This window comes from Suncus etruscus, chromosome 18, assembly GCF_024139225.1.
Source record: "Suncus etruscus isolate mSunEtr1 chromosome 18, mSunEtr1.pri.cur, whole genome shotgun sequence".
NCBI lineage: Eukaryota > Metazoa > Chordata > Mammalia > Eulipotyphla > Soricidae > Suncus > Suncus etruscus.
The window spans coordinates 59,107,874-59,133,995 of NC_064865.1; the positions used below are offsets into that span (position 1 = coordinate 59,107,874).

Below are 26,122 nucleotides of genomic sequence, written 5' to 3' on the forward strand. Positions count from 1 at the left end.
AAATAAACAAACAAACAAATAAATAAATAAATAAAAACCTGTTGTTTGAATTACTAATGGTCCACAAGTGTAGGTTCATGCACTAAATAAAGATTAGTGGAGACCGTTCTCTATATGTAGAGAAACCTAAAATAAAACTACTGGCATGATGCTAACAAAACAGTATGCCCCTTGATAGCGCATAGAACTCCATAAGCAGAATCCCAGGATGAGAAAATAAATTAGATATGACAAGTGAGATGAATCGTTTTAGTAAGAAAGACCAGTGTGAATAGTGAAAGTTGATTCTGAAAAAAGCACTAGAGAGAGAGTTTACCTGCCACATCCTGATGAACGCAGTCAGTGTGCATCAGTGAATTATTGCCAAGGGGTGGAAACAAAAGGAAAGATGACACTGGGAAAAATGAGTCTAAAAGAATTTCCCCCACACAGAACAAATGGAAAGTTCTATTTTCATTTCGAGTATCATCTAAATATTTAAACTCAGACCGGCTCCAGATAACATATTAATTCTTCTATCATTAAAAGCCTAAGTTACCAAAATTGCAAGACAATTTCTCTTCACGAAATGTAAACTCAAAAATCTAAAGAGCTCAGGGAATTTTTGCCAAAAATCTTAAGTCATTGAAACATCCTTCATGATCAAGCTGGGGGGGGGGGAAGCTTTCAGCCAAAAAACTTGTCTCTCAACTGCACACACTTCAGCTGAGCTGCCCTGTTGAGTTCTAAAGTCTACTCTACCAACTATGAAGTATATAGAACTTTCCAGCAGTAAAAGAAAGGGTGGGGAGAGAGAAGTAAAGAAACAAAAAGAAAGAAAAGGTAAGAAAAAGAAAAGGAAGGAAGGAAGGAAGGAAGGAAGGAAGGAAGGAAGGAAGGAAGGAAGGAAGGAAGGAAGGAAGGAAGGAAGGAAGGAAGGAAGGACCAATGACAAAGAGGTACTCACTTTTCGATATCAATGCCAAGTGGGTTTGCAGGACGTAGGGACAAGGGGGAGATTCCTTTATTCCTGTCGGTACGCATATCATAGTAATTCATTTCATCAACCCATACTGCCGACTGATCCAAAATACCTACCAAAATGGGAAGCACATCATTTAAAAGCTGCAGCTCCAGAATCTACCGGTGTCCTGCCACGGTTAAGACTTTTAGAGACACAAGATACACGCCAGATTTGTTTGCAAGAGCTGATGGTGCATCGGTTTCATTTTTTTTAGTAGTTGGTGAATTAATTAAAAGCACTAGAAATATATATATATATACATATGTAAATATTAAAAATGTATAAAAGACCAGCATGACAACTTTTGTTTCTGAGGTCCATCAGACATTATCCAAAAGAAAAGAAAATTAAGCCTTGGAGAAAAAAATAATTTAGAAATAGTACATTAATTTAGCAAATTCAACAAAATTATCTCTTTCCCATATAGATAGATCTATATGTACCGTTTTTAATTTTCTCCTTAATTTCCTTCCCTAGCCCTAAATGAGCATATGTTTTTGATATAGAGCATTGTCCAGCAATTAGTTAATTCAATTTATAATGAATGCTGAGAATATACCATGGTGAGCTTCTAGTTTTAGTTAAAGACTATTTTTATTCTTTGGGTCTGAAAAATAAAAATTCATTCATGATGGTGCACTGTTTATTTCTTCATCTGTCTTATACAACGTAAGAGAAAAACAAGAACAAAACTACTTATTTAAAAATTATCTCCAAAAAAACTCTAGCAGTTAAGAAAAGCAAAGCTACTAGAAGGTAAGATTAAAAAAAATAAAGGCAAGACAAGACATTCTAAAAAAGTATTTACCTTTCTATATAAGAGAGAAGAGAGGCCTGGATTTAATTATGTCTGTGATATTCCTACTATACAAATATTTATCAAGTAATGACCATGTGCAAAGCATTAGAAAACTAAAAAAATGAAAGATACTCTTTTTATGTAGTAGAGACAAGGGTCAGTAAAAGAACTAGCTAAAGAAATTTTTTTTTATTATTTTGTTTTGGAGCCCACACCTAATATACTCAGTGGGTTTACTCCTGGCTCTATACTCAGGAATTATTCCTGGCAATGTTAGGGGGATCATATGGGATACCAGGAATTAACTGGGGTCAACCACATGCAAGGCAAGCACCCTACCCATGGTACTATCTCTGCAGTCCCCAAGAATTTTAAAGTACTAACTTACGGAGTACTTACTCTCTATAAAGGGCTGTGCTAACCACTTTATGGCATGTATCATCAAAATCATTTAGTCCTAAGAGGTAGGAATACTATTATTTTACTTTTGACCACAGAAAAAGAAGGTTTTGAAGTCACACAGCAGCAGAACTAAAACCCCAATTACTATCTTGGTTTTTATTCAGGCTTGTAACTAATAGGATAAAGCAAAAGGAAGATGTTTATATCATGGGGTACAAAGAATAGTAAGGACCAATGGCACATCCAGGTGCCAGGTGATGTTTTGTTCCAAGAAAATCAAATAGAAAAAAAGGACTTACTTAGATCATTTTACTGCTAATTAACCAAATAAAGGGACTATTTGACATCAAATCTTAACCACATCCTAAAAACTAATAAAGGAAAATCAAACTGGCATTATCAAAAAATTTAAGGATAGAAATTAGAGTGAGAATGCTCTCCAGATCACTCCATTAGCTTAGCAAATTGCCTTTTCAAAAGTCATTTTAACTAATCTCTCAGTTCCTGTCAAAATAAACATAAAATAGAAGTTAGAGAACTATGACTGTGTACTTATCTTTGTTTTCCATCTGAAAAGACAATGCTCAATGTAATTTTCCTGTCTGGAATAAAATCAGGAAAGATCATACCTATTTTTTCAGGTTTGAGGAGCTTGAAAGAGACCGTTGAGGTTCCTCTGCCACCTGACTTGGTTGTGACAATAATGTCCCCTTTGTCATTTTTGGCTTGTCCCACCCGACATACAATTTTGCTTGCCGACATCCAATCTGCCGTCAGGAGGCAATTATGTCCACAGATCGTCAAACCTGAAATTAGAGGGAGCACGTAACCAATTTCATAACCTTCGGTATGGCTGTCTCATGAAAAGGTCTTTCTTGACTCAGTAGTGCTACCAGGGCTTCTTTTCCTTGAATTGGAACAGAAATAGATCAAAGATATTTCCTCTTCAATAGTTCATTTCTATTACCGAATGCTCCATATTATTTACAAAAAGACTGCCCTCTATTGATTTTATTACTATGTTTTTCTCAAAGTACAGAGTTCTTGAAAGCGGTGTTTATCATAGTTTGGCCCCTTGAAGGGTCACTGATGAAAAACCTCATAAATGAGGGGACCACCGCATCAGACCAGGAGGCTAACCAATATGACAGAAGGGTTACAAGAAAGAAAGATCAGAAGAAACACTACTTTTATATATTTGTGGGGGGTGGGAGGAGGAGAAGGGAGGGATGCTTCTGGTTAGGGACTGGGTCTCAACCAGTGGAGCTCAGTAGTTACTTCTGGTTCCTGCCTCAAGAATCACTTGTGAAAATGAAATCTGTGGAAAACACACTTTTATTAATAAGCATATGCTTAGCAGGCAAAGTAATTTTTAAAAAATGGATCCTTTGTAGTAGGGCTCAGGGGACCAAATGTGGTGCCGGGGATGGAACCCAAGTTAGCTGAGTGCAAAGCATGTACCTTTCTTTCTAAATACTCTCTCCAAGACATTAGAAATCTGTGTATCTACAGATATCAGTAAAATTAAAAAAAGAATGACCATAACAATTATGTCTAGGCAACCTGGATTACTGGCTTAGACTAAAATAACCTTACAGTGTTTTCAGAGGGAATAGAAGGGAAATTGGCACAGTTATTAGATATCTCGGCTATTGCTTTACAATTCTAAAGTGTATTGACAAGTGAATATCGTTCCCTAAAAATATTTGACATTCATCCAACACACACGCTTTTTTACTAGAATTCAATTACGCTCTTAAAGTACTTGCATCTCCTTGAACAGAGTGAATGAAAGTAGATTATTCCCTCAAAATATCCTGAGCCACAACCTGGGGGCACAGCTGGGTCACTAAGGCAGCATCTTCCAATAGTCTTTTCGCGATACTGAAGCTGCCCTACTGCTCATCAGGGACACTGGACGAGAGCTCACTCTACTTGCAGAGTAAGCCTTCCACCTCTCAAGGCTCCACCACTCCCTCAGGTCCCAGACCAGGAGAACCAGCACATAGGCAAGAGCCAAACAGAAAAGAACTGAAGCATCCTAACACAGAAGCTACCAGCCCCAATTTACATGGCCATGAAGACACAGTCATCTGGTCTACTACGAACTGTGTATTTCCTTAGCCACAGAACAGAGACTAGGACAATAAACATTTATGGAGAGAAGCCATCGGAAACGTATGTGACTGAGACCCAGACACTTTGTGCTTTCTTTTCTCGTCGTTGAACGTTTTATTCTGTTCAGAAGTCAAGTGTGGAAGATGTTTTCAGTCAACTAGAAATACTTTAACGAACGCCAAATTTGGTGGTGGGAAAAACCCAGGGAAGATCGTGTGAAGCCTTTTTCGTTTTGTTTTTGGTTACAAGTAAAAGGAGTAGTTAGCAACTATGCGGTGTTAGCTCAAGAGGACGATGAGAAATAGGAGTATCCTAACAATGTTTGCATTTATTACAGTTAACAAATTTCAAGAGTTTCCCTAAAGAAGCCATTATATATTCATGTGTGGAATTTGGGTTTTCTAATAACAGTATTTAAGGATGCCTTAAATGACTATGTTTTCGGCTGCTATGTTTAAATGTAGAGTGACATTTATATAAATTTATATGTAAATTTATATGATTTTTAGTGCTTTTGTAACTCAAAAAGCCTACAAGAGAAGATAGCTTTGTTATTTTTCCTGATAGTGATTTATATTAAAAAAAATTTAAACAAAAATTAAAAATAGGGGCCAGAGCGGTGGCACAAGTCTTAAGGCATCCGCCTTGCTTGTGCTAGCCTAGGACAGACTGCGGTTTGATCCCCCGGCGACCCATATGGTCCCCCAAGCCAGGAGCGATTTCTGAACACAGAGCCGGGAGTAACCCCTGAGTGTCACCGGGTATGTCCCAAAAAAACAAAAATAAAAATATACACAATTTGAGAGGGTGTACTTGGCATTCCCCTCCACATTTAAAGCGAACCCTAAGAAACAACTCAGTGTATATTTGCTCAGGGAATATTTTATGGCCTCAACCTATGCATTTTAAATGATTGGGAATATTTCAAATATGAAACTCTTACGTGGTTACTTTCTATCACTATCGGTCGATATTACATTATTACTATTATTAAAGTAGTATTATTATAAAAATTTTATAGTACCTAAAAGGTTCCTGTGGTTTCAAATGTTGTATCACTTTCATAAAGGAGAACTTGACAACAAATGTTAGTGGCCATGTATGTTTATCCCTGTGCCCTCTCCGAAGAAATGCATTTGGATAAAAATAGAAAACTGAAGTGCCACAGAGATAGTACAGTGGATATGGTACTTACTTGTAAACAGCCACCGGGATTCAATCCCTGAACCTGCCAGGAGTGATTCCTGAGCACAAGGTGACTCCAAATCAAAAACAAACTAAAAAAACCTTAAAATTGAGAATGGATTTAATATATACAGATATAAATTAAAAAAAAAAGCAGCAAAAATGAATAATGTACACAGGATGGGACAGAAAAGGGAGAAAAATCTGCCCCAAACTACAATTTCCTCAGACTAGCCAAAACCGCTATCAAAGTCGCTCCGATTTAATTTGAACCTCATTTTAACTAACAAAGTCAATATTGGCCAGATAGTTTAAACACAGATTCGAAGAAGTCATTTTCAATTTCATAAAAAGTAAATCAGATAATAAGACTGATTTCTTCGTTTCTTGAGCACATTTTTTCGCGAGATTCTTGAAAGCTAAGAGATCTGCTTCATGCAATATAATAACTTTTTTAAGTGACTTGTAGAATTCCAAATATAGTTTCTTTTAATAGTGTTTTACTTGGCTAGTATAGATGTCATCGGAGTTAAAAAACACTTGAATTATTTAGCCGATTAAGTTTGCTTTTTTAAAAAATGGTTTTTTTGGCAGGTTGAACTAGCAAGGTTTATAAAAGTAATATACACTTAGTTCAAAAAATGAAGTGCCCTGCCTGAAGCTGAGGCCAGATGAAATTTATATCGCCTAATGCTGTCACCTTGGGGAACTCACAATGCCTGCCAGTTAATATTGAGGATATGTCTTCCATCCCTACTATTTTCATGCATCCTTGGGATTATCTAATTTTCTGGGGATAAGAAAAAAGTCAAAATCAGCTACTTCAAAAGACATGTCAGCGATCTTAACTCGAGGTCAGAAAGCCAGACATTTTCTGCATTTGAAGTCCCATCATTTCGTCCAATCACAGAGCTAGTTTTCCCTTCACCTTCACCATTTCAAATTTCTGTGCCTGGCCTTAACTGTCCAGCATACAGCTTGGTTCTCTTCCCATAGACAGCACAGTCTTGTCCTTACCTATGAGGTCCATTGGGCCAGTGCCCAAGTTTTCTCCTCTGATTGTGACCTTGGTCCATGGGATTCCTTCATTTGGAGAAATACCTGTCACCAGGGGGGGTTGACGGGCCCGAGACATGGTGCCTTGTAGTTCAAGTCACAGAAGTGATCTGTTAAAAGAGAAAGGGATCAAAAAAAAAAAAAAAATCAAACCAAGCTTAAAGCCAAATGAGCTATGCACTGATTAAAACTAACAGAACACCAGACACTGAGTAGAAAAATCCAGAAAGGATACATCCTACATATATAGTTCTGAACGTTGCAGCTTGTGCTCAGCAATATCAACTGCACCAATATCAACTGATTAAAGAGCATTTTAGTAAATAGCGCAAGTATCAGAAGAATAACAGGGACTGTACCAATATCAAATGGGCAAAGGACATTCTAGCTAGCAGCATAAAAAAAATTGTCAAAGAGTAACAAAGAAGTAGCCCTCAGTTCCAGGAACTTCCAAGAGAATGACAGAGAGAACATAATGCCACCCTTACTTACTACACTTCAACACTCTTGGCAACAAGAAACCAAAAGTAAAAGAAGTTGAGCACAAAGGACCATGAACTGGATAATTTTATAAAATATGTCTTGAGGTAGCCAATCAAGAGAGACAGGAAGAAGATTAGAAGACATTGGGGAGGGGTGAGGAGGTCAAGAGGAAATGGAGAAACTGAGAGGGGAGGATACATGGTCTTCCTTTATGTGATAATAGATGTTCTAAAATAAACTATAATTGTATCAAAACTGAGTTATTAGAGGCTGGAGGGATAGCACAGAGGTAGGGTGTTTGCCTTGCATGCGGCTGACCCAGGACAGACCTGAGTTCGATCCCCGCGTCCCTTATGGTTTCCCAAGTCAGGAGTGATTTCTGAGCGCAGACAGGAAATAACCCCTGAGCGTCACCGGGTGTGGCCCAAATACAAACAAACAAACAAAAAAAAAAACAAAACAAAAAAACCTGAGTTATTAGTACAATGCATAACTGAAACTCAATCATGAATAACTTTGTATCTGTGGGGAAAAACCAATTGTATGAAAAATTTTTATGTTTTGTACTTTTTTTTAACAATGTTTTAGAACTTTTGTGGTACATGTTCTTTCACTGTGGTTAATTTTAGTATTTTTATATAATTTATTTAGATGCCATTATAAATGTAGTTTGTCTCCAAAAATGAGTTATTAAAAATAACTCTTTAATTATAAATCAACACTACATCAGATTTAGTTTCTGTTATTCATCAAATTTTTGATTTAAGCCACACCTGGTAGTACTCAGGGCTCACCCTTGGCTTTGTGCTCAGCGATCACAAAGAATAAAGAATAAAGAATGAGTTCCTGGTGGGACTCGAGAGACACTATGTGGTATCAGGAATTGAGCCCAGGCTGGCCACCTGCAAGGCAAGAGTCTTGTACTATTTCTCCAGCCCCTACTGATCAACTCTTAAAGCCTACTATTAGTCAGACCAAAAGATTAGTGGTATTATTTTTGCATGGAATATTAACAATATATACAAATAAGCAATAAATGAACTTATATTATTCGTAAGATACACGAGGTTTCAAGAGTTAAGTACATGTAAAATTTTAGTTTTAGAAATTAGTAATATTTTTTTCATCTTTTGAAAAAAGTAATATTTTACGGGGCATACTCTAATCTTCTCTTGCATATTTCTAAACAGGGACAAGTTAGTAATGTGCTGGGAAAGTTTTCTAAACTGGTAAACCTGAAATTGAGCAAGCTATCATATTAATAAAAATGGCAATCCATCGGGAATAAACATATTTCAACAAAAAGTTCCAGCAACTGTTTTTATTGGGGGCGGGGATTGAGCCACACACGACAGTGCTCAGGAGTTACTCCAGGCTCTGTGCTCAGGAAGCACTCCTAATAGGCTCAGGGACCATATGGGATGTCAGGGATCAAGCCTGGATCAGCTGAATGCAAGGCAAATGTTCTCCATGCTGAGCTATCACTTGGGCTCTCCAGCAACTGTTTTAATAAACCAACTTAGTTGCCGCAAAGACACTATAAAAAACAAAAAACAAAAACAAAAAAAAAAACAAGAAAAATGATGATTAACATCCCCTCATTAATGTCTACAGGCAAAATTTTGACAAAGGAAAATGACATATTTTATTGGCATGGAAAATCAGACCACCATTAAGTGATGAGTTAATTCTCCTGACACTGTGAATTCATGTCAACAGAATAAAAGCATAAAACCAATAAGCATGTGGTTTCAACTGATTACTTCCAGAATCAAGACTAAGTGACAGACCGTTTTCTAAGCCAGAGTGAAAGGACAGCCGGTAAGGCACTTGCCTTGCATGCAGCCCACCAAGATTTGGTCCCTGGCACCCCACATGGTCCCCCAAGCTCCACCATGAGAGTTTAAAAGGCAGGGAGTCAGGAGTATTCAGCTTCTGCCAGATGTGGCCCCAAAAACAACAAGACTACAATATTCACTTCCAGAAAAAAGTAAAGCAAACCAAAACAACCTATCAGACATCAGTCCAGACTGTCAGCTATCCATGGCATGTCCACTTTATCACTAGAAGGGCATGGTTGGCAGTTAGCACACTGAAAGGATCCCCAAGAGATTTAACCCAACTGACCAGACTCTTCACCTAAACTATAACTCAGGAATAATAAGTAGTATTTTAATTTTTACAAGGTCACCTGCCAATTCGTCATCACTTTATTTTTCTTAATTGACTGGGAGTACAGACTCATTCTGACATGAACTCAAAATTCAATCAAAATATACCCCCAAATCAAAGAGAACAATTTCTCACTTTATACCTAATATTGAAAATCCATTCTGAGGACATTCACAAAGGAACATCACAAGGATGCTATCTTAAATGTTCTAGTCAAAGTTATATCCAATAACAGTGAACAATGGCTGGGACATTAAATTAAAAAGCGTCATCATCTTCCTTGTGACTGAAGAGTACAGTTCTGTTCCAAACATAGAAATAAGAGGTTGAAAAGTGAAAGTTCATCGTATTGGTTCATGTGTAAAAATGAAATGACATTTCCTAATACACAGGATCATCTACACATCTCCAAAATGGACAAATGTACAAAAAGAAAACCAAGCCAATATGCCATTTACTTTAGAAATACAAGATTAGGGCCGGGCGGTGGCGCTGAGGTAAGGTGCCTGCCTTGCCAGCGCTAGCCTAGGACGGACTGCGGTTCGATCCCCCGGTGTCCCATATGGTCCCCCAAGCCAGGAGCGACTTCTGAGCGCATAGCCAGGAGTAGCCCCTGAGCATCACCGGGTGTGGCCCAAAAACCAAAAAAAAAAAAAAAAGAAATACAAGATTAGCTTGTACACTGTATTATCCACAACCTACACAATCATACAGTTCATACCAAGTAATTATTTGTGGAATGAAATATGGAAAAAGGCATCTGTTAACCCAATTCCAATTAGAAAGATCCGCTTTGGGGCTCCAAAGATGATACAGTGGTTAAGTATCTTGCCTTGCATATGGCTTACGGTTCGATCCCCAGTACCAAGTATGGTTCCCTGAGCACTAACAAGAGAGATTACTAAACACAGAGCCAGGAGTAATACCTGAGCACATCTAGGTATGGCTCCCAAAATAACAACAACAACAACAACAAATTAATGTTTTTCAAAAATCACAAATGGAACCATTTCTTTCTCAGTTGAGTCAGTTAAGAAAATAAAATTTCGTTTCTCAACCCTTTCCAATTGTACAACCATGTCAGACTGAGAGTTCTTTAAAAGCACATTCTTAACCACTATTAATAATACATATCTAATCATTTTCCCCACAAAGATTTTCCACATGTAATAAAACAAGAATCTTTGAATATTTCACAAGATCTTTCTTAAGTAAAGACACTGAAGGGTCAAAAAATACCTAGCAGATAGGTCTTGTCTGACACTTTGTTGACCCAGGTTCCATCCCTGGAACCCCACATCATCCCCAAACCCACTAGGAACGATCCGTGAGTGCAGAACCAGGAGTAAACTTTGAGCACAGCTGGGTGTGACCCAAAGCAAAGAGGCAAAAAAAGACACTGAACAAAAGTCTGGTTTTGCGTGTCACTAAGCCTCACTTGTTTAAGTTCAATAATATGCATTCTTTAAACATAGCCACTTAAAATGATGGAAAGGGTACAGAATAAAGTCAATAAAGCTATCTTAAAGTATACATCAAAAGTATCTATGGAAGAGAAAAAGGAGCTACTATTACCAGTGTTAGAAGGGAAATGATTACAGTTATAGAATAAGCCACTTTCATTTGGCAATATCCTGTCATCAGACACTAGCAATGCACAGATAACTGAAGGCGACAGAGGAGAATATGGAAAGGGTGACACGATGCGGGAGTCCTACCAGGATTTCCACACATGTACACAGAGAAAGACAGAAGACTTCAATTTATTAGACATGGTCCAGATCCTAAAAGCCCTACTATCAACTAATATCCTCTCGGTAACTATAAAGTTATAGGATTTCTTTAAGCACACACACACACACACACACACACACACACGCACACACACGCACGCACGCACATTTTTGATGCAACTCAATTTGCCATGCACTTTTTTTACCCAACTATTTGAGCCTAAATGGAGAAACAGAAGAGGGACTTAGAAGAAAGTAACTAGCTCACAGGCACTTACAGGATTTCTTTTTGCCATATGGTACTGGTTCATTTATTCACTGAGAACACACAAACATATGAACTATCTTTTTTTATCCTCAGTGAAGCTTCGTTTTTAAAAAAAAAAATAACAGAGGTCTGTCATATGAATAAATCCATACATATAGCTTTGGCCAAGTGGTCTCTGAGATGAACAAAAAGTAGTGAAAAACACACTTCTGGATGAAAGTACTGAGCACATGTCCCTATTTATTTCCTATGGCTATAGCGACACATAAAGGCACACACAATTTCCATCTCCTCAGGAATGCTCCGCTAAAGAAATCAAAGGAGCTAAAATGATTCCTAAACGTGATGCTCTGATTTGGTTAGTGTAAGTCTTCAGAACTGTCATTTTGGTGGCATATAATCAAAGTCTTTCTGATCTTCAGAAATGAAGGACACCTTCGCACAAGGACAGCGTGAAAATGTCCTTCGAGAAAGTTCTGGGCTTTTGGTTTTTTACTTAACTGGTACCTTTTTGAAGTGACAGCTTAACAGGATAACCACACTAATTTTCATAGAGAACGTTTCTCTATTCACCTACCCAATAGCTAAGAACAGTCTAGAAAACTGTCTCCTTACCTGGGGTACTCTCTAAAAATGTTTTCTGATTAACAAAGTTTGGACTATCTCTGAGGTCCCTCTTACTCTTTGAGTCTGTCAGTTGTAATTACCTGGACAAGCTATTAAATTCAATAACTAGGGCCGGGCGGTGGCGCTGGAGGTAAGGTGCCTGCCTTGCCTGCGCTAGCCTAGGACGGACTGCGGTTCGATCCCCCGGCGTCCCATATGGTCCCCCAAGAAGCCAGGAGCAACTTCTGAGTGCATAGCCAGGAGTAACCCCTGAGCGGCACAGGGTGTGGCCCAAAAACCAAAAAAAAAAAAAAAAAAAATTCAATGACTAAACTAAGCCTATTGAAACTCGCATCCCTTAACTTTTCACAAATTACAGAGATGTTATTATTCATTTTGAAATTTTTACAAAACATTTTTTACTTAGTCACTGGAAGGTTCTGAAGGACTTTCATTTATATGCTAAGAGAATCTAACTTAATTTTTTTTTCATTGCAAATTTTCTCTTCCGGTTAGGCAGTCGGAAAAAAAAAATCATCCCTCATTTTTCAGAAGTTGCATTTCCAAAGTGAAAGCAGAAAAATTTACAGATAGGCTTTATAACGGGACTTTGAAGAGTAAAATATTAGTAATTCACCAAGATTGAATTTAATAAAACAACTGTCTGTTTTCCAAGGCAAACTCAACCGATATTTTTATTTCTGCTTATTTGTATTTAATATAGAGAGGGAGACACCAAAACACAGAGAGAAGACAGACCGTGGGAAGAGTTGAAAAATTTAAAAAACACTTTTACTGTAGCTGAAAAATTATCACTTAATAAAACTACAAAAATTCGGAAAAGATGATAGAAAAAGGATAATAAATTTTTATTGCACAAAAAATACGCCACAGGTCAAATAATTTTCTCATCGTGTAAATCATTAGTTTTTCATGTTTCTCTTGCACTTCAAGTCTAAAAACATGCTGATGAAAACAGCAATTTAAAAAAAAAACATATTTAATCTTCAAAGTTCTTAAAAATCCCCATAACGCAATTGTGTACAATTCAGAAGTTGCAGCAACTCTGAATACTGCCAATCCGTTCAACGTGTAACTAGAACTCTAAAGTGTTTCCATCTGAATTAAAATACTACTTTAATGTTGCTTCTGAAGGCAATTATTTGACTTTCCTATAACCCTACAAGTAATGAATCAGAATCTATTCAATCTGAAATAGTTGTTAATAAGCCCCAGTTCAAACAGCTCACAATTCTGGGTTCTTTCCATAACGCCACAAATGGAATTTAGAAATTAGCAGAGCCAAATAAATTAACAAATTTATGCATGTTATCACTAAATCTCGTCGGAAATTATTCATTGTGGATGAAAATGTAGCCACGGGAATTTACTGAGTCTGTGAAAATTAAGGCTGCCAAGTTCATTCTCCTCTGATTGCATAAGTTATCAACAAATTAAAATTTTCTGTGGAAGCATATGCAAGTCCCGTGAGACCGTTCCTCACTATACTGGTCTTGATTGTCCTTCCTTTCTATCTCCCCAAATAATGCAATACTAAAAAGCAATTTGTAAATGGAATAAGTGACTAACTTGGTTTATCCAAGTCAAATCTTAGTCACATAAATCCAACTATTTCCTAGTGTCTTTGTATGAATAAGATGCAATTTTTGTAAGCCTATTACCCATTTCAAACTCGGTGGTGACAAATCTAAAACCACAAACAACTATTGCACTAAAAGATCCTTTTTTTTTTTTTTTTTTTTTTGGCTTTTGGCTTTTGGGTCACACCCGGCAGCACTCAGGGGTTACTCCTGGCTCCATGCTCAGAAATCGCTCCTGGCAGGCTGGGGACCATAAGGGATGCTGGGATTCGAACCAATGACCTTCTTTTATTTTTCTTAATTATCTTTATTTAAACACCATGATTACAAATATGATTATAGTTGTATGATTACAGTCATCAATGACCTTCTGCATGAAAGGCAAACACCTTACTTCCATGCTATCTCTCCGGCCCCAACAGACCCTTTCATAACATAGTTCCACACAAACTATGTAATGCTGGTGCTGGTGGGCGGGGATGTGGGGAGTGTGTGTGTGTGGGGGGGGGGAGTTGTTCAGTACCTTTTACTGCTTCTCCATATACTGTACTCATTGAATTAGCCAGAAAAGGAAAAATCCCTCAGAACGTGTTTATAGTTGTTTTAAAAGGATGCAATTCCAATTTTACACAGTGTCATTTTCTAATAAAATAGGATCTGGGGGCCAGAAAGAGTGTAAGAGGGCTCAGGTTCTTGCTTACGAGATCCCTGGCATCACGTGGCCCACCAAGGACAGAGCCGGGAGCATCATACCCCAAACAACACATACTCAATGCTGCCAGATTAGGTTTGATTTTTATTTATTGTGTGACAATCCTGTTCCTCGGTTCTGAAAATGAACCACATACAGAGAGAGAGAGAGAGAGAGAGAGAGAGAGAGAGAGAGAGAGACAGAGAGAGAGAGACAGAGAGAGAGACAGAGACAGAGAGCTGTTTATACAAGGCTTAAATGAGACATCGTTGGGAATCATAAGGTGAAGCAGTTCTACACAACCACAGCAGGGAGGACCAGCTGTCCCTGGATAAAGAACCTTCCAGGGCCTCCTGCTGCCCAAGGGTGCTCCCAAGCACACTCAGCCCAAAAACCTTTGGGGTCCTTGTCCTGCAGAAGTCCTAATTCCTTATTGTTGTAGTGGCTTTTCATCACCCTTCACTCATCCTCAAGATCCTGGACCAAGGCAGGTTGACTTCCAATCACCAGCAGGTGCAGGCCAGGAACACCTTGCACGCCTTCGCAGGAACTCCCGGAAGCGGAAGTCAGCCCCTAAGCACCTCTGGATAATGCTCTGCAGTGCTTCCTGCCTAGGGTCCCACGGTCCATCCCTTCCACCCCTGCTGCAACAGACACAGCACTTGGGTTCCACCTGCGTGCAGGGCCCTCAAGGAGGGAAAGCAGGTCATGGAGTCCCCCAAAAGGCAGCCTCCGTTGCACTTGGTTGACACCTACAGAGATGCTGCCATTCAGCAGGGCAGGAAGTCAGGACAGCTGCACATGTTACAAAATTGAGCAAGTCAAGCAGAAGTTGAACAACTTGATTTTTCCACGTGACACATGTCGCTTTGCAAGTCCCTACTAGGTTAGTACTAGGTTCAAATGATTCCTTGCAATGAGGCTATGAGGAATATATGCAACATGGTTCTCCACAATGTTTTCTTGGCCAGTTTTTCACCTAGTTATTTCTCTTGTGTTTCATTTGAAGGGAAAGAATTGCTGGTGGAAGGATATGAATGGAAGGTCCTATGTCTTGGCAAACTGGCCCTAAAAGCATTATAAATGCACCAGCACCAGCAACCCTGGGAGTCGCTCCCACTTGTAACAATCTGGTGTGGAAAATGAAAGGGAGTTTATCTTGGCACAAGGGGGAAATTAGGGAACTGACATCAGGAAGGAGCTAACTCCTAGCAGGCCAGACCCCATAGTCTTGAACAATCAACCAAGCAACTTCTGTAGTGAATCCTCAATCTTGGGGGGAGTGGAGGGGAAATACTAATGACAAAGGGCACAAAAAATGACTCTAGGCAGTGACAGCATGTTGTTCCCAAGACAACTATGAAAGGTTTCAGCTTTCCTTGTGAGTGTGCAGATCACTTTTCACAACCCTGGCATCATTTTTACTGGGCTTATGTTCCTTGATATTAAGATCTTTGATAGGAACATTAACCCTCTCTCCATCTATATGAACCCAGAACACACACTGTCAATATCTTCCCCTCCCAATTAATCGGGTCTTTTCACATTGTTTACAGTGCTCTTTGCCCTGAGGAAATTGAATCCTTATGTCGAACCTATTAACCATTTCTTTCTACTGGTAAGGTCATCCTTTCAAATGTCCTGCCTTCGTGTACTTAAAGGTACTATTAGTTTCTCATCTGTTTAATAACTTAACTCACTTGGAATTATTTTAGTATACCAAAGAAGTCACCACTGAACATCCGCTATTTTCTTCATTGATCTCTAAAACATCTCTTTAAACTACTGATAAAGATTCTCACTTTTAAGTCTAATCCTGCCTCATTTTATCCATTTTGTACCTATAATATGATTTAAAGTACATGTCTAAAAGGATAATTTAGTGTTGATAACTCATGGTCATTCTAATAGGGTTGGTCCTGATGAACTTTAAAAACATTCTCAAAATAATCCTATAAGATTATTTGTTTTCATTGTATTTGGGGTGCCCCCACACCCACCCCTCCTCCTGTATGTGCTCAGAACTTTAATCCTGGCTCTGTGCCCAGGGATCAGTCCCAGTGGTCGCTCAGATGTGGTGCAGGGGATCAAACCAGGGTCATCCACAGACAAGCCAACCACCTTAACTCCGTACTGTCTCTCCAGCTCCCCCTACAGGACCTTGAGAGGAATTATGACCACGTAGGTTGACTAAATTTGTGCTTATTTATTATTTAAGTAGGTCAGTTAGAATACAAGTTCCGCATATAACTAATGCTTATAGGATTTGTTGAGTCAACAAAATTGGTCGATCCTAGTACATCTCCAGATGACAAATAGAGACCATTTTAAAACTGTAGAGCTATCTCTCTCCCACCACAAAGTCTGCCATTTTGCCAGGAAGCTGCTGAGCTCTTCCCAGAGGAAGCTCGTGTGGTTTATCTTGAGCCAGAGCTCCACCGAAATCATTTTCCAACTGAGCTTCTATGTCCCTTATGCTCCTCAAATATCATCATCATTTTGTCTCTTACTTTTCAGTATTTATGAGTCGCTTATTTTAATCGCTTTGTGGTATGGCTGGAATTTCCCAAACAAGGGGGAATAATAGAGGTGGTAGAAAGAGTCAATCTTCTCTTTAACAGTATTGATAGGGCTAAGGAGCATTTGGTTCACAAAACCAAGGTTACTGGCCCTTTTACATGAAGGATGAATACATATACTTCCTGCTGGCTACCCATATCCTATCTGCCTATATCAGGTGAGTCTCAAATGATGTCAGAAAACATCTGAAAGGTCATTGTTGAGCAACAATTCTCAACCTGTTTCACTAGGACCTGGCTCCAAAAGGAATCTTTTTAAGGTCATTTTTCCCAATGACTAAAAGGAGCTTAATGTAAAAATACTGCATATTTATAATATGCACCATAAGTATAAAACAAAATATCATAAAGCTTAAGACCTTTTGGTCCTCAAAAGGTAATTTTCAATTATTACTCATATTTGGAAAACCTAGTTCAGAATTTTAACTTGATATTATATATTGACATTATGAAGCTAATATAAGACTATTGATTATATTTAAGTTATAAGATGAATGGCTATTGTCCCAAATTATATGAATAAAGTTCCTATTTAAAAAAATTTATCTTGGGGCTGGGAGAAATAGCATGGAGGTAAAGTGTTTGCCTTGCATGCAGAAGGTTGGTGGTTCGAATCCTGGCATCCCATATGGTCCCCCAGCCTGCCAGGAGCGATTTCTGAGCATAAAGCCAGGAGGAACCCCTGAGCGCTGCCAGGTGTGACCTAAAAAAATTTTATCTTATAAAAATAGACATTAAATGGGTTTTATTCTATTAGTTCTTTAAGTAAATTTCGATTTAATTAACTTATAATGAATTTGGAAGTTCTATATCCTGAGACTTTTTTTACAACTAGTCAGAAATTTTCTTGTATATGTTTGCTTCTTCATTGTGTGATTGAGAAACAGTTTAGAAATCTGCTCAGCATTTTCTGTCACCAGAGCTCTATGCTGGCCTTAGGGGATGTGAATTTTTCCATACCTGAAATAACAGTTATTGAAACAGCATAGGCATATTCTGCTCCATATAGATGTTATATCTGCACTGTACAAACATCTATTTTTAGTGTGTTATTGGATATGATTAGTTGGGGAATTTTCTTCACGGTAATGAATATTTACAAAATGTGAAGACAATTTGAGTATACTTTCAGAAAGTCACATGTTTCGTTATGACTTTCCATTTCAGCAAGAAACTATTTCTTCCATAGTTGTAGAAGAAATCCCCCCCCTTTTTTTTTTTTTTACTAACTTTTGACTTTTTAATAGTCAGACTTGTCAATACTTAATATTTAGTGATCTCTTACACTAATAACAGGTCTGGATGTAAGCTAAGCATTCTGCCTTGTTTATTTTTTCAGGAGACTTGTTACCTAACTCACCATTAGGAACTTCAGTATTTTTCATTCCTCTTCCTTGCACTGTATTTTTTCTTTTTCTAAGTGGTTCACAAGACTTCACTCTTCTCTGTCTGCTCTATTTATGTAGAAATTACTATCTTACTGCTTGTTACTATTGGTCACACCGCATACATTCTGCTATACCATAGTTTCATCTGCAGTTTGGATTTCTTCTTTGTCACTTAATACACTTTAGACAACGTCTATGAAAATATCCCAACTAACTGTTGCTGAGCTTTCTTTAAAACTGATTCTAATTCTACGTGCTTGGGTTTTTGTTTTTGTTTGTTTGTTTAGTTTTGTTTTGATGCTGTTAATGTTGCTGCCATAGCAGGGATTGAAACTGGGGCCTTACACAAGCCAGGCAGGGATTCTACCACTAAGCTACAAGCCCAGCCCTCATTCTTCCTGATTCTCAGCCCTCATTCTTCCTGATTCTGACTCTTTTAGGGCACTGCAATTAGAATGGAGCCTATAAATGGCTTAATGTAGGGGATGTGCTGACGTTTCTTGAGCTTACCCCATGAGCTTTCCAATTACATGTTTAAAGTCTGGAGTCAGCAAACTGAAGCCAGAGAGAAATTCAGTCTGGCACCTGTGTGGATGAATAAAGCTTTGTTTTTTGGAACACAGCCCTTTGCTGTCCGTGGTGTTTCCTCTGTAATCTCTGAGTGAAGCACTTACATCACAGACCTTAGGGGCCCCAAGCCTCTGAAGTACCGTATTTGCCGGCGTATAAGACGAGCCCCTAATTTTGCAGTTAAAACCTAGGTTTAGGCCTATATTCGCTGTATCAGACAGAATGTTCCTGTGATGCAACTGTATGTACCACAGTAAGCCAATCACAACAAGCAAGGTTCAAAGGTTATAGTGTAATAGACTTCTTGTCTGACTCTGGCTGATCTGAACAGGCTTTTGACAGTGTAGATTCGGGTCCAGAACATTGTCTAATTTGCATGCATCAAAAGTCTGCTTGGATTGGCTGAGTTAGAGAGGCGGTCCGAGCAGCCTTGCAGTGATTGGTGTAGAACATTGTTTCATTTGCATGCATCAAAAGCTTGCTTGGATTGGCTGAGTTAGAGAGGCGGTCTGAGCAGCCTCGCAGTGATTGGTGCAGGATCGAGTTGGAAAATTCGTTTTGTGGCAATATTCAGACAACTTTCGTTTAGCGGCATATTGAAACATTTTTCGGGATATACTCGGCGTATAAGACGACCCCCGGTTTTCGGTTGACTTTTTTTTGTTTCAAAAGTCGTCTTATACGCTGGAAAATATGGTATTTACAGCTGGCTCCTGCAAGAAAGAGGGTGCCAGCCACCACTATCCCAACTGCTATTGATCCGTAACCCCCTCTCCCAACCCAAGTCTCACCTGAAACACTTTTTGGCAGAAAACCCTATCAGCTGTTGTATATATAAACATTTTAATGGGATTATTATGTTACTGACCCTACCCTGATCGGTGATTGTGCCCTACCCTAGGGTGTGACCTGGCATTCTGCTCTCACCATTGGGTGGTACCTGATCCCACCTTTGGGTGGTACCTGATTCAGGGGCATAAAAGCAAGGGTCTGTGGAAGGCAAGAGGCTTTTTTCCTGGGGCCTATTCTTAGGCCTTTTGGCTTCGGCCACCTCAGGGAATAAAGAGCTGTTTTCCTCAGAAGCCTGACTGCCTGTTGGCTTTCTTCCCGCCACATTCACCTCAGAACCCTCAGCTGAACAGGGTAACAGACACGTGGTCTGAGTTGGAGTTTGAGAAAGGCCTCATCCTCCATTCCTCCATCAGTCAACCTCATCAGGGGCTGACCTGCAACAATAAGCTATTCTAGCAAATCAGCCAGGTCCCTCCCTGAAACTGCAAAGATGGAAGATCTCAGGATTCATTTTTCTGAGCACTCCAGAACACTCCAGAAGCTACAAAGCCAAGACCATTGGCGATCTGCATCCTAAAAGTCAGTTTCCTCTGCAAAAGGGAATGAATCCTCCAAATAATCCTCAGGATGACCAGCTGATTTTCAGATCAGCACTGTTTTCAGACAAAAAAATCTTTAAGTGGTAACACTGAGTAGAAGAGAGAAACTTGATGTTGCTTTTATTAAAATATTTTATAAGGGTTTGGATGGTGGAATTTCTCTTTTTTTCCCCCTCACCCCGAGACTATTTTTTGAAGAGTTTACAGAAAAGGCATATGGAAAGTTCAGGTAATCCCCATGTACCCCTTCGCCACCCCCACATTCGGCTTTGTTCACTATTAGCGCTTTGCCTAAGCATGAGTCAGCCCTTAGAAGTGGCAGCCTGGGGCCGTCGAGGTGGCGTTAGAGGTAAGGTGTCTGCCTTGCAAGCGCTAGCCAAGGAAGGACCTCAGTTCGATCCCCTAGCGTCCCATATGGTCCCCCAAAGCCAGGGTCAATTTCTGAGCGCTTAGCCAGGAGTAACCCCTGAGCATCTAACGGGTGTGGCCCGAAAAACCAAAAACAAAAAAAAAAAGAAGTGGCAGCCTGTGGCCTCCTCTTACAAACTCCCCACTGTCACTTGCAGTAGAACTCACTCTGTACTGTATGTTGTCTGAGTTTGAACAAAGACACAATCATGTGTATTCACCACTGGACTATCATACAGCCTTAAGAATTCCAGGGTTTGGGGTCAGAGCAATACCACTATAGGGAGGGCATATTTGCCTTGTATGTGGCTGACCTGAGTTCGATCCTCCAGCATCCTATAGAGTCCCCCAAACCTGCCAGAAGTAATTCCTGAGCACAGAGCCAGAAGTAACCCCTTAGCACCACCAGGTATGAGCCAAGAACAAAAAGTAAATAAATAAAATCTGGTAGCTTTTTTTTTCTCTCATTAACACACCATTTGTGCTGCTTAAAGCTCGACTGCCCGTTCACCTAGTGTGATCTACCTGCTCGACTACATCAAGCATCAAATGACACCAAGCCACTGCAGAAGCCACAGAAAGGACCTTCGGACAGAGGCAGGTCCAGGCCTCCTGCCAGTTCTTACCGCCTGGCTCTTGTTCCCTTCCACCGGTCCCTCTGTAGCTGCTTCTTTTCTGAACAGAAAGAAGCAGTAGGAGAGATTCCCCTAGACAAAGAAACTGAGTCTTATCTTCATGGCTGCCTCCCTCGTCTTCCCCTTGTGGCCAAACTGCCCAGGGAATCGCACACATCTCATGCGGTGTGCGTGTATCCTGGACCCAGAAAACAGATGGAAGGAGGATATGGTCCCGGGTCACTTGAGCATCACTGAGAGCACCTCCAGAAACACAACAGATCTGAAGGTGCTCAAGGATGGTGATGACCAGCTCTGTAGGAGCATTATGGGAGCCAAGCAGGAAAAGGGCACATCTTCATCTGGGACCTTCTTCATCTGGAACCTCCCGGGCCACAAAACAGACCCCCAGTGGGAGCATTCCTGGCTAGACACAGACCCAGACACTGAGACCTAGCCTCAGTCTAAGTCCAAGTTTCTGCCGCTACGCTGAGCTGAAAGGCCACCAGGCATCCCCAACTCCCAAGCAGAGACCCAGCAAGCAGGCCACCCGGTCACAAAGGCCATCCGAGCCGCTAGAAAGTGCAGTCAGACTGTTGACAGGCCGTTTCCTCCCCTTCACATGCCCTGGGGAAAAAAAAAGTCCTAATAAATAACAGTAAGGACTCGCTTAGCCTTAAAGTGACTCATTTGTTTATTCTTTGAGCTTACACTGCGACCATATCTCCTCAGGAGAGCTCACGCACACGGTCTAAAAAGGGGGGGAAGCCCGAGACATAGTACAGGGGATAACGCACCTGCATAACGTAAACCAACCCAGTTCCCCTCCCCAGAACCCCTTATATAAGGTGCCCTGAGCCCACCAGGAGTGATTCCTGAGCACAGAGCTGGGAGTAAGCCCTGAGTACCAGGAGACATGATTCCTGAGCACAGAGCTGGGAGTGAGCTCTGAAACACCACCAGGCATGATTCCTTATCACAGAGCCGAGAGAAGCCCTGAGCACCACCAGAGAGAGAAGGAGAGGGAGAAAGTGGGGAGGGAGAGAAAGCAAGAGACAGAGAGAATATGAGCTGGAGAGGACCCACAATCACAGACAATGCAATTACCTAACAGGAATGACCCCACACCTAGGTGGCCCCCAGGGCCTGAAAGCTGGAGCATTTCGAAACAGGAGGCAAATTCCAGATACCATGCAGTGGGGTCAGGAGGAACCAAAACTAGGCCTCGTCCCCTTCCAAAGAAACAAGATAACTGCTTTAGTTCCTGCTTCCTGGTCACTGTTATTGGGGTCTGGAGCTGGCGCCTCAGTGGTACTCCAGGAGCCCGGGATCCCCAGAGATTCCCAACTGACTGGACATGAGGTTCAGCACCAAAGGCTGGGCTGTGGAGCTAGTCAGGCCCTACAATGCTGGGCACTGCTTGGATGGTGCCCACGAGCCTCCAGGGCAGAAGCCGTTGATGGGTAAGGAGCCCCATGGTGCTGGGGGTCCAACCCAGGAACAGTGCCTGCACCCCACTGCTATCTCACCTGCCCCTTGCTTCTAAATCTTAAGTGTGTAAACTTCAACCCCCAGATTGCTTTAGTGTCCTAGAGCCCAAAGCATGATCTTCAGTAAGGAGAGCCTCTGACTGGCACACAGCCGTTGAGAATTGGTTGGAACTTCCCGACTTCATATGGTCCTCTGAACCCCGTCAGGAGTTCTAGTCTAAAGTCTAGACTAGAGTCTCCTCATGACCCCCACAAATCTGAAGCGACCTTTCAAAAGGAGGATCTCTCGGATCTGGGACACCCTAAAGGCCAGCTCCTCAGAATCCTCTATTCCTCGGAACCAACTAGAACAGCAGGCTCGGGGGAAACCAGCAAGTCGCCCCTTTCCTGGGCCCCTCAAGTTCCACCAAGACTCAGGTGGCCGAGTCCTAAGGTGATCTTGGCTTCCACAGATGCTGCGTACCAAGAGGTACCGCTGCCCTTTCAGGCAGGAAAGGAGCACTTGGCATGAGTTCCTCAAGTCTTGGTGGAGCATAAACCCAGGTCAGGGCAGCAGGGTCCAGAATCCCTCCTGGAGGTACTCAAAGCTTGGCTCTGTGCTCAGAGATCCCTCCTAGTGATGCTCTGGGCAACAAATCCATCACCCGGAGGACACCATGATCACTGGGGCAATGAGACGGGGCTAACAAAAGCATGTTTGCTGAAACACAGAAAAGCTTGAGCATCTCACAAGGAGTGATTGGGAACCAAGCTCCAAGCAGTCAGAAGCACGTAGCTGAACTATTATCAGTTGAGGGGAGTGGGAGCCAAAGGGGGAGAAATTAAGGTACAAACAAAACCAACACTGCACCACTGCAGACGCACAAAGTGCCACTTTGCCTCTGCTACGGCCCTATCAGTGCTGACAAAACTCCTAACTCCAGCCTTCCGGGCTGCCCCACGACAAAGGGCTTCAACTGGTTCCAGGTACTCAGCAGCATGACAGAAGGAACAGGCAGATATCATAGCGGCCACCCCCAGTTCCTGTGATAGGAGGCTCTGAGCTTTGCAAGTCTCGTCCTCCCGCCTCCCCACCCTTTCTTTCCATCCAAAGAAAACTTCTGGGGTGGTGGGCTAGATGCAACTCAGTGAAAGCAAAATGGAGATACTAAACACTGAGGGGGGCATGAGGGATGACGTAGGCAGAAGCCCAAGAGAGGATCCAAAGGTGCCCTGCCTGCCTGCCTGTCTATCCACCGTCAGTCTATCTGTCTGCCTGTCTGTCTGCCATCCTATCTTCCTGCCTGCCTGGGTGCCCCTCAATCTGCCTGTCTACCTGTCAGTCTGTCTGCCTGTCTATCTATCTGCCTGCCTATCTGTCAGTCTGTCTATCTGCCTGCCTGTCTGTCCTCGCAGCCTTGCAGGCTGCAGTGGGACGGTGCAGCTGCAGCAGCGGCAGCGAGCAGGGAGCTCAGGCTTCTGAGGAACTCTGGCCCAGTCCCGGCATCCGAGAGGAATTCAAGTAAACAGACACTCGCTCCCATGCAGCCTGTGAGCAGCCGTCAGCGGACCACACACCCAGACCACACAGCGCCAGCGGGCGACTCGCACGCAAGCAACACAGACAAGCTGTCACCGGGGGAGGGGACGGGCCTGGGATGGGGCAAAGCCCCCCCACAACCCTGATCAGGATGTGGGGACTGGGGAGAGCGAGGGGATACAAGAGCCACCAGGCCTGGGTCTGAGCTTTACAGACTATCCAACACACACAACCCTCACCCTAACACACACACACCCATCACCCCAACACTCACTCCAACCAATTTAGGAGTTGCTGAAGGATTAACACAGCACTCATTTAACATCAATTAACCTCCTATCCAGGAGGGCCAGAGAGCACAAGGCCATTAGTAAAGCATTTCACTGAAATAAAAGGGGAATAAAACCACTCACTCTCCCACCCTCTGGTTTCGAATCTGGAATTGAAAAGCTTTTCCTTTACATTTCTGCTGCCTTTCTTCTGCCTGCTGCTTTGACATTAAGGAAAGAAAGTACAAATGCAGCAGTGGAGGTGAGAAAGGATTTCTTTCTATGGACCCCGATTTTTTTCATCAGGGCTCAATCTTTCTTTTCCCCAAAAATATTTAATGATAGCAAATCCTTCTTTAGGAGGAAGCTCAGATGATTTAAGCGAGCCCTCTGATGATGCCCAGTAAATGCCCATCAGCCTGGCAAGCCAGCGGGTGCCTATGACCGACTCACCCTGACCAGTGTTCTTGGGCCCAAAGGAACCCAGTAAAACGTCCCGCACAGCTAGCTAGTGATTTTGACCCACAAAATCCCCATCGCCAACCACCCAGCCACAGAGCCAACTGTCTTCCTCCCCTAGGTCAGAGGTGTGCCTTTACTGGGGCAGGTGGGCCCCAGGGGGTCTCTGAGTGGGAAAGTGGTCAGTCACTCCCTCTCCTCCAGCCTCCCAGAATATGAGCATCCTTGGGGTCACGCCAGGCATCATCGTTCCCCTCAAACCACCACTTCAGAATTGAGGTTAAATAAAAACCGAATCACGTGCATTTCTGAGTGAACCCCTGGAGTCCAAACCATATTCAGGAAACCTTTGCAGGGGCCTGGAGTGATGGTACAGCAGGGAGGGTGATTGTCTTACCTGCTGACCCAGTTGGATCTCCAGCAACACATAGGGTGGCCCTGGGCATTGCATTGCCGGGGTGATTCCTGAGCACAGAGCCAGGAGTAAGCTCTGGGCATCCCCAGGATGTGACCCAAAAACTTGAGAAAAAGTAAACTTGCATCATCGGGAAGACCAGCAGAGTAAATCTCACTGACTGATTTAGTTTCTGATCGGTCTCTTTCCTCCTTCCTCTCTACACACACAGCAGGCCTGAAACGAGCTATCTGTGCGTTCAATAAACACTAACTTGGCGTTAGTTCTCTTGGAAGAAAATGCAATGATTTTAAATAATGGATACAAAAGCATTTCAGGTTTTTTGGTGACTGGGTTGAGGGTTTTGGTTTCGGTGGGTTTTTTTCTATTGGTTTTTCATTTTTTGGATGTGGGGGGGGGGGTACAAAAACTGTCCCTCCAGCTAGAATGTTTGGAGGAAAGAAATCACAAGGCCAGGATGAGGGCCGGTGTGGCTTGGAAGCCAGTGAGAGAAGTAAACAGAGGGAAAGTGGCTAATCTGGCTCTCCTGCAGAGCGGCTGATCTTGCCCATAAATTTTGAACCAGGCAGCCCTGCTCTTAAAATGACCACAAGATTTTTATCTGAAGTCGAAGAATGAATTAAAACTCTCCTTTATTTCCCAGAAACGAAAATCTCCGGCCTGATCAGTCTGAGGCTCTTCCAAGAGGCCAAATTCCCATCCCGGTGATGAACTCAAATGAACAGAAATGAACTGTGAGCCTGAGGGTCTCTGACCCTTAATCTCAGCACTGGCAACCCAGCAGAAATGGAATTAAGGAGGAAAGTGGGTTTTGTCCAAGTGCCCACACACTGCCAAATCCAGTTCGATCCCCCGTGATGCAAATGGTCCCCAGAGCGAAGGATTCCCAAATACTGAGTCTGT

The 26,122-nt window shown here is 41.7% G+C and overlaps 1 protein-coding gene across 1 annotated transcript in view; it reads right to left on the reverse strand.

The window, feature by feature from the left end:
* The window catches only part of EXOC2 (exocyst complex component 2), a 729,898-nt gene that overhangs the window by 117,970 nt on the left and 585,806 nt on the right, over positions 1–26,122 (reverse strand). The window contains exons 2-4 of the mRNA XM_049765112.1: positions 6,525–6,673; positions 2,834–3,010; positions 947–1,073 (exon numbers count right to left, since the gene is read on the reverse strand). Of these exons, the coding sequence (XP_049621069.1) occupies positions 947–1,073; positions 2,834–3,010; positions 6,525–6,642 (422 nt within the window). The 5' untranslated portion in view covers positions 6,643–6,673. The remainder of the gene's footprint in view (positions 1–946; positions 1,074–2,833; positions 3,011–6,524; positions 6,674–26,122) is intronic.